Source organism: Octopus sinensis, linkage group LG5 (assembly GCF_006345805.1).
Source record: "Octopus sinensis linkage group LG5, ASM634580v1, whole genome shotgun sequence".
NCBI lineage: Eukaryota > Metazoa > Mollusca > Cephalopoda > Octopoda > Octopodidae > Octopus > Octopus sinensis.
The window spans coordinates 108,059,036-108,072,527 of NC_043001.1; the positions used below are offsets into that span (position 1 = coordinate 108,059,036).

Here is a 13,492-nt window from a genome sequence, read left to right on the forward strand (position 1 = left end):
GAAGGTCAGGCTTGTGTAGGATGAAAGATTGAAAAGATAAAGCACTGTACAAGCAATTGAAAACGAATGAAACTGAAAATAAGTGGGTAAAGAAAACAATGCATGGACAATTCCATAGGAATGTTGAAGATAAGACAGAGAAAAAAATGGCTGTGGATGACTAAAAGTGATTTAAAACCGGAAACGGATGCTCTAATCTGTGCTGCCCAAGAGCAAGCACTAAGAACAAACTACATAAAATACAGAATAGACAACACATCAGAAAGTGATAAGTGCAGAATCTGTGGACAAAATGGTGAAACCGTATGGCATATTAAAAACCAATGTACGCCACTATCCCAGAAGGAATATAAGAGACGCCACGACAATATAGCCAGGCTTGTCCATTGGACACTTTGCAACAAGTATGGACTTGGCAGGGGGAAAAATTGGTACAACCACAAACCCGAAGGCATCATCGAAAATGATAATGCAAAAATCCTATGAGAATAGGAAGCCAGACATAATCTTAATTGAGAAAGAAAACAAACTATACTGGATATAGCATGCCCAGCTGACAACACGGTCTGCGATAAGGAAGTTTGTCCGTCTAGCACTCTGCAGCACTATTGGACGACATGTACCTGCATATCCAGGTGCCGAGCTGCAAGTCCAAACAATTCTCCTGGTTAATGTTTCTGTCTGTTACCACCTTGTATTTCCTTAGAGCAGTGCCTGTCACCTCGATGTGTTTGGTGTCCGACACTATTGCGGTGACGTCATCAGTGTATGGAAACACGGATCTTCTGCATCGTGTGCGTCAAATGGTTCTCATGACTTCAAGTATGAAAGCACACTCCTGATGAAGGGTCACCTCGGATATAGGTTTCAAATTTTGGGACAAGGCTAGCAATTTTAGTGGGAGGTGAAGTATGTAGGTCGATTATATCATCCCCTACGCTCAGCTGGTACTTATTTTATCGTCTCCTAAAGGATGAAAAACAAAGTCGGCCTCAGCAGAACTTGAACTCAAAACGTAACGACGGACGAAATATTGCTAAGCATTTTTCCCTGCGTGCTTAACAATTCTGCCAGCTCACTGCCTTAGGAAACCTCAAACATAATCACAAAATAAAAACAAAATCAAGTATAGTACTAAATGCGGGTGTTTGAAATGACTATCATGTTTCTACAACAGTGAAATCTTTGAATTATAAAAGTATTATAATTATTTCTGAATTTATTTATTCCCCTCTTTTCAAATGGTTCATAAGTTTATACATACTTGTATAGTCCTGGCTCAACCGTTATGACTTTAATTCCAAATTTGTTCATCTCTTGTCGCAATCCATCTGAGAAGGCAATGCATGCAACTTTGGACATAGAGTACGCAGAGAATGCTGGCAGCGTGAATCGACCTGTTGTTAAATAAAATACAACAAATTATATTTCGTTTTTGGATTTGGTTTGCAAGATTCTTTACATCAGTTCGTGTGTTGAAGCAAAGTCTGTTGTGTCTGGGGAAAGTCATTTTCTTTTTGTGCCTTATAATGTAATACACTCACCAGTAAAATTTCCACTTATTTCTTATTTTTATTGTCCTAAAATTTTCGTTGCATCTTCTAACCTTTTCAATAGTTTTGATTCTAATTTTCCTAAAAACCTTTTCAATACTCTTGACTTTCTTAATTTCCTAAAATTTCCGTCGTGTCTTGCAAAAAGGTTGCAAGACCCAACGGAAACTTTAGGGAAAAAAATAAGAAATACGTGGAAATTTTACCGGTGAGTGTGTTAAGGCACAAAAAGAGAATGACTCTCCCCAGGCACAACAATAAATTATATAATTAAAAGTAATAGATATTTCTAAACTACAATAGTTTTCTGACAGTTCCTTCATTGTCTAATTATATGGTTTTAGTTTTACTTTTAGTCCCACTCTGCAACACCTTAGTAAAGTGTTGTCGACAAAAAACTTGAACCAAAAGATGTCTTCTGAATACAATTTGATAAACAGAGCGTGTTTAGAGCGACCAGGCTGTTTCTATTCCTAGGTGCTAGATTTAATCCGTTGACCCGTTTCATGCCACCGCTTGGCCCATAGATAACATTTATCGGAATTTATTCTGACGTAAGAATTCGAGAAAAGTCTCCAGTCTAAGGACAACATCCTCTTTGATTCACCAGCTTTGGAGGTCTTCCAAATCAGTAACTTGTGTTGGCCTTGTTCCTCTGATTAAGGCATAAAAAAATTAGATAAAGCGTGATTACTTGAGACGTAACGCTATGATATAGAGGTAACAAAATGGCTACTATGCGGAAGTTAGCATCTAGTCAGTTCAGGAAGCAGATATTTAAGAACTCATTAGAAATACTTATGTGAAGAAGAACTAAGTTGTGCGTTGAGAAAAATGCAATATTAGTCTCTAATTAATATTCATCATCATCATCATCATCATCATCATCATGTAACGTCTGTTCTCCATGCCAGCATGGGTTGGACGGTTCGACCGGGGTCTGGTAAGCCATGGAGGCTGCACCAGGCTCCAGTCTAGTTTGGCAGTGTTTCTACAGCTGGATGCCCTTCCTAACGCCAACCACTCCGAGAGTGAAGTGGGTGTTTTTTACGTGCCACCGGCACAGGGGCCAGACGAGGCTGGCAAACGGCCGCGGTTGGTTGGTGCTTTTACGTGTCACCGTCACGGACGCCAGATTCTGGCAAGTGCAAAAGACAGTTCCTGACTGTTTCGTTTTTATTTGAACGAAAAATATCAGACTTTACTATAATTAGAATTTAAGCTTCACTGATAAGGTTTAACAAGATGAAGAAAATGACCAGAGTTGACTCACATAACAACAGAAATAATTAAAATAACATCAGTCATTGACTTATTACGTCTTTTTCTCAACGTTTAATTATTTGTAATTAACTTTTTACTGCTGCACGAAATGTATTAGCATTAACTTAATTATTATTAACCATGTGGCTGCCATTTCTAAGTAATTCTGTTCTAAAGAATGATGTTAAAGGATTCGTAATGTCACTCTTTTGAATGGCGGATCAACACTTATATCGTATTACAAGCAACAGTTTTCAGGCTGAACATCCCAGGTCGTCGTCGTCGCCGTCTTCTTCTTCTTCCATTTGCCACAAAGAATAATCTCTAATTCGAGCCTACTCTTAGCTACTAAGAATGCGTGTGACAACTTGAAGATCTACCCACCACACGCAATAGATTAACAGTTGCACGGGCGCGGAAGCTACGTTGTTATCCTCATTCCGTAAACGGTGGCTTTTAATGGGTGAAGAGCTGAACCATCCTGGGGTAGAGAGGATTCGCAATCTAGACTAGGGTCTGAAAGTTTACCACACCATAGTGGGTTACACCACGGTTCCTCTGCTTTGTGGCAGAAGTAGGAAGAAAGAATGAGAGAAAGGTGTGGTGAAAGAGTACAGCGGGGTTCACTACCCGCCCTCGACGGAGCATCGTGGAGCTTAGGTGTTTTTGCTCAATAAACATTCACAATGCCCGGTCTGGGAATCGAAAACGCGTTCTTACGACCGCGAGTCCGCTGCCCTAACCACTGGGCCATTGCGCGTCCACTGCTGCTGTTGTTGGCATCGTTCTTGTTGTTGTTGTTGTTGTTTTGCTTCAGGTCAGTTATGATCAAGTATATTCATGACCTAAAATGTTCCATCAGTCGACGTTACTTCTTTATTCCAGATATATTATATCTAAAACTACGATGATAGAGGATTAATAAAGGTTTTGACTTAGTTGATAATTCTAAAAGACCAGGCGATTGCTTCCGAGCTCCCTAGTGGACTTGGTCAATCGATTTATAACAAACAAGGTGTTCTAATTTTACTTTTTAATGTAAAATATGATTGGGAGAAATTTTACCGCTAATTCCAGCGTGTCGAGGGACATAGTATAAGATTGCGTCGAGTCATTTCCAGAAGTGTTACTGCTTACTCTTAAGTTAGCTCTAGTCAAACAGACCAATGTTCAAAGGTTTCCCAGTCGAGATAATTCTGTCTTTTACAGGTATTTTCATCTGCATTGTCCAGTGCCATTTACTTTTTCACTACGAGACAGAAATATGATTTGAAAGACATCTAGCTGTGGATTCTAACAGGTCGAGCGAAACCACATACAGGATTTTTCTTTGACTCTACTTAAAAGAAATAAGAGAAAATGATTAAATTACTCCACTTACCTGCAAGGCTGGCCACATTGACGACTCTGCCTTTTGACTCACGAAGTAAGGGCAAGAAAGCTTTCGTCACACGCACCATTCCCATTACATTAACGTTCATGATATGCTGGAATTGGCTAACAGCACAAAATTCAATTTCTGATATTTCGGCAATTCCAGCGTTATTCACAAGAGCCCACAGCACTGTGAAAAAAAAAACAGAAAAGAGAAAAATAAACACCATATATATATAAGATCAGCCATGTGTATTCGATCTTGAATGATTGCTTCGAAACACAAGGCATGATATATGAATATGCAAAGTTAGTGTCTCCACAGCATGAAACTCTTAATCATACTGTGATTAAATTATATTCATCTCTCACTGGAGGGATTACATTTTTTTGTTGATCCTGTTATTACTGGAACAGTAATCTATTTATCTATGGATACCCTTTACCGGTCGGTCGGTAGGTAAGTAGGGAAGGTACGTAGGTAGGTTGATAAGTAGATAGCTAGCTAGCTAGCTAGATATCTGATCCACTATAAGAAAGGTCAACAAAAAAGTACTCTATTCAGTGAGAGATAAATTTCATTTAATATACACGCCTCTGTGTGTGTGTGTGTGTGTGTGTGTGTGTGTGTGTGTGTGTGTGTGTGTGTGTGTAAATCAACACAAAACAGGAGTTTATTATGACTAAATATCGTATTTAAAATCTGTTCTACTTGGCTTCTTCTGTATACTCTCTGGCCTCCAAAGCTAAGGATTCCAGCCAAATAAAACTCCGGCTACGGTACGTGTCCTTCTTAATTTTTCTTTGGATCTATAGGAATACACACGGAGTTCTAATACCAGTTATTTTTCGTGTGGTTCAAATCGGTGAGTGCTATGCATAAGGTTTGATCGCATGCCACAAGGTTTCTCAGGAAGGGGATTTTGGTTCTGTTATTAATTTGCAACAGTCTTCTGATGTTCATTAAGAATATTGATGTGACATCTATGCTGATGCCCGTGGTGGACACCCTGGATCCATTGGCTGTGGTGGTCTTGTATGTTTGTTGGGATGGCTTCAAGGGATAGGGACACTCACGTAGTTAGAACCGTTAGCATGCCAGGAAAAATGCTTAGCGGCACTTCGTCCGTCTTTACGTTCTGAGTTCAATTTCCGCCGAGGTCGACTTTGCCTATCATCTTTTCGGGGTCGATAAAAAGAGTACCAGTTTAGCACTGGGGTCAATGTAATCAGCTTGCCCCTCTCTCCAAAATAGCTGACCATTTGCCAATATTTGAAGCCAAAAGAAGGGAAAAAAAGTTTCGAACTGAAAGTTATAAAGTACAACGTTTTGGACATAGTACAAAGAAGAGTTCAGGGAAGAAGAAAGAGAACTGAGAGAAGGAGGGAAGAAAAGAGTAAAGAAGGGACAAGGAAACCTCTGTCAACTGGCCGTCGTTGCATAATCACCTCTCAGCAATTTTCCTATTCTCTAACTCTTTAATTTTTATAAATAATAAAGCAAATAATGAACCCATTTTTATTTTACTTTTTCAAGATTCTTCATTGAAAATCTTATAAACATCAGTCTTCTGTTCTTAAAAATAAACGTAGTTTCATATATTATATTTTCATTTTATTTAACGTTTAAATTAAGACTATTACCTTCGGGTTGTGTACAGTCATTAGTGAAATAATTATAGACAGCAAAGGATACGAACTTGAGAAACGAAAATAGATTTTTTTTTATGTGAAAGCCTTATTAAAAATGTTGAAAATATACACACATCCTCTTTACTCTAGATGTCAAAACCTACACACTGGATGGATAATTGCTTTTCTATATTCGGTTAAAAGCTTAAACGAAAATAGATTTTTTTTTATGTGAAAGCCTTATTAAAAATGTTGAAAATATACACACATCCTATTTACTCTAGATGTCAAAACCTACACACTGGATGGATAATTGCTTTTCTATATTCGGTTAAAAGCTTATCGAATACAGTTACGGAAGCTGCACTTAAAATCATCTCAACGAGAAGATTACAAAAATTTAAAAGCTGCGTACACAAGAAACATCTAGCATTATTCTTCCTTAAAAAGGCAGTAAATATGAACTGGACCATTGAAACCTTTCCTTACAAATATCTCGAAAATGGAGCTAGGTTTCATTCATGTGTGTTATAATCCTTTCTACTGTAAGCACAAGGTCTGAAATTTTGGGAGAGTGGTTTAGTCGATTACATCGACCCCAGTGCTTAACTGGTATTTTTCATCGATCTTCAAGGGAATGAAAGGCAAAGTTGACTTCGACAGAATTTGAACTCAGAACGTCGAGCCGGAAGAAACACCGCTTAGCATTTTGCCTTGCGTGCTAACGATGTTGCTAACTCGCCGCTTTAATGTAACTAAATATTGCTATCGAATTTTTGTACGGGGTCAGTACTTTCCGAGGAGGGGGTCAAGTCGATTACATCGACCCCAGTGTTCGACTTCTACTTTTTTTTTAGTCTGCGATCCCTCGAAAGTATGCAAGGCAAAGTTGACCTCGGCTGAATTTGAACTCAGAGCGTAGTCGAGAGAAGACATTATTCAATACCGCTGATTCTTTATTTAGTCAATTCTAGAATGATGAACGGCTAAGTCAACCTTAGCACGATTTGAACACAGTTTGTGAAGAGAAATTATTAGAAACATCTGCATCTAATCTGTCCGTATGCCTCTCAGGCTGTGTTTTGAATCTGGACTTTGCACCTGGTCATTCGAACTTACTACCAGCGAGCCAGCGAGGAGGCACTATATATGTCCACTACATATTTGCGCGTGGAGGCACATGGCCTAGTGGATAGAGTAGCGGACTCGTGGTCAAGGGATCGCAAGTTCGAATCTCAGACAGGGCGATGCGTGTGTTTATGAGCGAAACACCTAAGCTCCACGCGGCTCCGGCAAAAGGTAATGGCGAAATTCTGCTGACTCTTTCGCCACAACTTTCTCTCACTCTTTCCTCCTGAATCTTGCAGCTCACCTGCGTCGGACCGGCGTCCCGTCCATGTAGGGGAATTATACGCCAAGGAAACCGGGAAACCGGCCCACTTTAGATTATTATAAGACATATCCAAAGTGCTAGCATGCAGGATCGAAGCCAGGAATATGTAACAGCCTAATTGGTCTCTAATTACACGGCAGTGCCTGCACGAGAAGACATGTTTAGAGGATCCTCAAGTACTTTCGTTAGTTCTTCAAAACATGATTGCGTAGATTGTTGCTGTTTACTGTCGGCACTCGGCTAATACTACTCACAAAATAAATGTTGATTTGGAAGCAATTATTATTAATTGCCTTTCTAATTAAATCCATCCTAATTAATACTTAATTGATGCAGCAATGGTGTCAGGGTACTTCCGCTGTGATGAAATATATAAATATAAAGGACACACGTATTGACATATACATACATATACATATATATATACATATACATGCATACATACATACACACACATACATATACACATATACAAACATACATATATACATACATACATATATGTATATGTGTGTGGTGTGTGTGTGTTGTGTGTGTGTGTGGGTCTGTGTGTGTGTGTGTGGTGGAGGCTCAATGGCCCAGTGGTTAGGGCAGCGAACTCGAGGTCGTAGGATCGCGGTTTCGATTCCCAGACCGGGCGTTCTGAATGTTTATTGAGCAAAACCACCTAAAGCTCCACGAGGCCCTGGCAGGGGGTGGTGGCGATCCCTGCTGTCCTCTTTTGCCACAACTTTGTCTCACACTTTCTTCTGTTGGCCTGCTCACTTAGCCAGCAGGGTGGCTTCATTTGAAGGCTAAAACAATGCGAAGCACATTGTGACCAGCAATGTGTAGCAACATCTGATAGCCTGGTCGGTCACGTGATCACGTGATATAAAAATGAAAAGATATATATATATATAATGAGGAGGTGGCTGTGTGGTAATCAGGTTGCTTACTAACACCGGTTCAGTCCCACTGCGTGGCACCTTGGGCAAGTGTCTTCTACTATAGCCTCGGGCCGACCATAGCCTTGTGAGTGGATTTGGTTGACGGAAACTGAAAGAAGCCCGTCGTATATATGTATATGTATATATATATGTGTGTGTGTGTTTGTGTGTGTCTGTGTTTGTCCCCCCAACATCGAGTGACAACCGATGGTGGTGTGTTTACGTCCCCGTAACTTAGCGGTTCGGCAAAAGAGATTTGGTTGACGGAAACTGAAAGAAGCCCGTTATTATATATATATATATATATATATATATATGATGAAATATATATATATATATATAACTATATATATATTAGATACATCTGTATATATATATATATATATATATATATTGTATATATATATGTATATATTATATTATATATATATTATATAAATATTATGTATATATATATATATATATATATAATATATATTGTATATATATATATATATATATATTGTTATATATGTAATATATATATATATATATTATATATATATATATATCTATTATATATATATATGTAAACATAATATATATATATTTATACATATATTATAATATATATATCTATATATATATATATATATATATATATATATATATATATATATATTTGTATGTGTATATATATATATATATATATAATGGTAAATATATATATTTATACATATATATATTTTTTGTATATATATATATATATCTATATATATATATATATATATATATATATATATATATATATAAATATATATATATACATATATATCACACGTACATTTAGAAGCATGTTTACACGTAAATGATGATGATGATTGTGTGTGTGCATGTGTGTGTATGTTTGTAAGTATGTATGTATGCATGTATGTATGTACATCGTATGTACATACATAAATATATTCAACCTGCTTAGTGAGAGTGGTTTTTAGACATCATCTATCCTCATCTTGTTGCTAACACAACGTTTCGGCTTATATACCCTCCAGCCTTCATCAGGTGCCTTGAGGAAATTTCGAACCTGGGTTCTCCTTCCTAAGGTAGTTTCAATGTTGCTGTTGTTGTTATTATTATTATTATATTATTATTATTATTATTATTATCATCATCATTATTATATGCCCGCGGGCATATGGCGTAGTGTTAAGGAGCGCGGGCTACTAACCCCAAGATTCCGCGTTCGATTCCAAGCAGTGACCTGAATAATAATAATAATAATAATGATGACGATAACATTGAAGAAATACCTTAGGAATGGGAACCTAGGTTCGAAATTTCCCCAAGACACCTGATGAAGGCTGGAGGGTATATCAGCCGAAACGTTGTGTTAACAACAAACTAGATGAGGACAAATATCTGTAAATAATGTACGTAATTCCACATCTCTTAAATATAGAACTGTAAGCGCTTTCTTTTCAATAATCGAAAATTTCCAAAAACACAAACAAAAAAGAAAACGTTTGTGTGGCCGAATGTGCGTTTGTACTCACTGTTATGCCCGAGATCGCTCCTGACATCTTTCACCGCTTTTTGTATCTGTTCATCGCTGACAACATCCAGTTGTATTACTTTGCTCTTCGAGGACATCTTTTCTCGCAACATGTTCGCGCCAGTTCCATCCGCAAAAAGACAACAAGCATACACAGAAAAGCCTTTCTGATCCAATTTCATGGCCAGTTCATGGCCAAATCCAGTATCGCAACCTATAATAGAAGTGGGAAGATATTTCTTTATAATAAGGGAATCTCTAGAGATAATAACTCTAAAAGTGATTTAATAGCACTGCTAACACAGATAGGACACAGTACTGACTTAGAAGCCTTTAAAATACTTGGTTGATATATTATATGATTGTAAAACGAAGGGGCGGGGAAAGACTTAGGCCCCCCCAAAACCCTTTTTTACAGTTTTTTCGACATAAGCCCCCGTTTTCGGCTACGAGAATCTGCAAAAAAATTGGCAAAAATCGGCATTTTTAAATTACCACCCCCATTTCCTTCGTTTTTTGCTTTTTTACTTTTTTCAGAATTGTTTTTTTCAAAAGATGCAAAATAAATATGGAGATTATGATTCTGAAAAAAATTTCAAAAACTTTTTGTGAAATTTTTTTAAAGATTTTTTTTTTCTAAATAAATGGGAAAATACGGACATTACGACCTTGCGTTTCCCCCTTTGCGGGGGGTTGCAGTCGAGGAAATAAGTACCAGTTGAACTTTGGGGTCGATGTAAACGACTCCCCCCAAAAACCAGATCTTGTGCCAAAAGATTAGTAAGAATTATTTAAATTATATCATTATAAGCTAAATATTCTTGATTAGTTGCCCTGAGTTTCACGCTACCAATTATCCAAACAACTGAAAGAAACAAAAACAGATACGCACAAATATTCCTAAATATATAAAGATGTGATTAATTATCGAGATTTTATTGGTCTTTCGTCCCACGCAAACACACACAGAAAATATTCGAAATGTATGTCAGCCATTCAGTTGTCATATGCAGGATACGTGATGCATTTATTTTGTCACATGCACACGCACGAGAAATATAATTATTGAGCTTAATAATTATAAAATGAGAAGTAGAATGTTAATTAGCGTCTGACAAAAATTAAGAGTCTCCTCTTTCACCATTTCCTTCCAATCGGATTCTTGTAATTTAATTTAACACACAGGATTTCAGATGTACTCCGAATATTACTTACTCACTTAAGCCTTTGGATCATAAGCCATCGACGACCTTTCTTCACTGCCCCTCGATTTTGGATTGTCTTAAGGCATTTCTCTCGCAGGGTCTGTTGATTCTGAATTGTAATTCATACTTTTGCAACTCTTCGTTTTTTCCTAATCAAATCCCATTTTACATATGGAAAGAAAGGGTCCATATTAGTCAATCCTCAATCTTTTGACCTGTCCAACAAGGGAGGAGTCCCTACAAAGATCTTGTACTCCACTGGCGCAGCTCTCAGGGTCATTGAGACACACAAGCCCCAACATCGCGATAAGGACTGGACCTTGCAGTGGACACCGAGTTTTGAACCAGCCTTAAACAGTTTGTTGTCTCATGAAAGTCAAAAGCAGAGCAGGGTAATACTATAAGATTGCATTCACATTTTGGCATAAGGCCAGCAATTTTGTGAGAGTGGGGTAAGTCGATGACATCGACCCGAGTGTTCAGTTTTATCAACTCTGAAAAGATGTAAGGCAAAGTCGACCTCAGCGAAATTTGAACTCAGAACTTTAAGTCAGAAGAAATGCCGGTTAAGGAATTTTCCTAGCACGGTAACGCTTCAGCCAGTTTATCCCCTTAAGATTAGCACCAAAACCCGAATGACTTATTCGGAATTCATAGTTTGCACGCATTCAGTCTAAGAGAGGCGGATCTCGGTTGTACTCTGAGTACTGGATCAACCTTCACAACTCGGTCGTTCATACAAGTTGAATGGAGATAACCTAACATTTATCGCATAACTCTTAAACTGGGTCACTTGGCACTCGGTTAATAACGACACAATACCAGAGCGACGGGAACGTCAGAATACACGCTGGGTAATTTACTCGTTAGCTTTCTCTTCCAAAACGTTGTTTGCCTTGTTTTTAACCCCTCCTCTCTCTCTCTCTCTCTCTCTCTCTCTCTCTCTCTCTCTCTCTCTCTCTCTCTCTCTCTCTCTTCTGGTATTTCCTGACTCATAAAAAAACTTAGCATTTGCACCACTGTGAATTGCATTGTTCGCGTTCGTATCGAGAATTCACCCTAATTCTTTTTGCAAGTCCTAAGATTCCCGGCTTTCTTTCGTTTTCACCCACAATAACGTCAGATTCAATCACATGGAATCACATGAATGTTCGTTAATTTCCATAAAATATTTTATTTATTTACTTTCAACTCTATTGATTTGTAGTCAGTCACAAACACACAAACACACAAACACACACCTACACCCATTATCTTTCATATACACGTACATACATAAATACATATGCATACAGCTTTTTTGTATGTATATGTGCATATTAGCTACACATATATACGTATACATTTACACACGTCTATGTGTGTATATGCATAGATAACTAACAGACGGACAAACAGACAAATGTTTACAAGCGTACATACAAAAGCACACATTCACCCATGTGTGTGTGTGTGTGTGTAAAAGGTTGAAAAGGAATACACGATTGATATATATATATATATATATATATATATATATATATATATATATATATATATATAAGGAAAAAGTCAAGATAGGAAATGCTAAAATAATTTTATAAAAAAGAATTTCAGTACCGGTTTCGGTCATGGAGACTTATTCAACTGTTTCTCTAACTGTCTCTGTCTCTCTTAGTTGAAAAAGTCTCAATGACCGAAACCGGTACTGAAATGTTTTTTATTTAAATTATTTTAGCATTTTCTACCTTGACTTTTTTCCAGATATATATATATATATATATATATATATATAATCGTGGCACTCCGTCTTTTACGACGACGAAGGTTCCAGTTGATCCAATCAACGGAAGAGCCTGCTCGTGAAATTAACATGTAAGTGGCTGAGCACTCCACGGACACGTGTACCCTTAACGTAGTTCTCGGGGAGGTTCAGCGTGGCACAGAGTGTGGAAAGGCTGGCCCTTTTGAAATACAGGTACAACAGAAATAGGAAGAAAGAGATAGAGAAAGTTGTGGTGAAAGAACACAGCAGAGTTCACCACCACCCCCTGCCAGAGCCACGTGGAGCTTTACAACGCCCGATCTGGGAATAGAAACCGCGATTACCGACCGCGAGTCCGTTGCCCTAACCAATGGGCCATTGCCTAATATATATCTATCTATATAACATCTATACACACACACACACACATATATATATATATATATATATATATATTATATATATATATAATATAAATATATATATATATATATATACATATATAGATATACATATACATACATATATAGATATACATATACATACATATATATATACATATACGATATACCTATACATGCATGTTGTGTATATGTATACGTATATATGTGTGGCTATATGCATATATACACACAAAAAAAAGAGGTATGAATATGTATTTATATATGTACCCGTATATGAAAGATGTTGGGTGTAGGTGTATGTTCGTGAGCGTGTGTAACTGGCTACAAATGCATAGAGCTGAACATGGGGCGCGAAAAGTAAAGAAAATAAATAAATAAAATTTACGGAAATTGACGAACAATCATATGATCCCACGTGATCGAGTCTAACGTTTATGCGGGTGAAAACGAAAGAAAGACAGATT

The 13,492-nt window shown here is 37.4% G+C and overlaps 1 protein-coding gene across 1 annotated transcript in view; it reads right to left on the reverse strand.

Moving 5' to 3' along the window:
* LOC115212033 (retinol dehydrogenase 7) overlaps positions 1-13,492 on the reverse strand; it is an 18,846-nt gene that overhangs the window by 550 nt on the left and 4,804 nt on the right. Inside the window, exons 2-4 of the mRNA XM_029780833.2 lie at positions 9,677-9,889; positions 4,198-4,380; positions 1,265-1,397 (exon numbers count right to left, since the gene is read on the reverse strand). Of these exons, the coding sequence (XP_029636693.1) occupies positions 1,265-1,397; positions 4,198-4,380; positions 9,677-9,889 (529 nt within the window). The remainder of the gene's footprint in view (positions 1-1,264; positions 1,398-4,197; positions 4,381-9,676; positions 9,890-13,492) is intronic.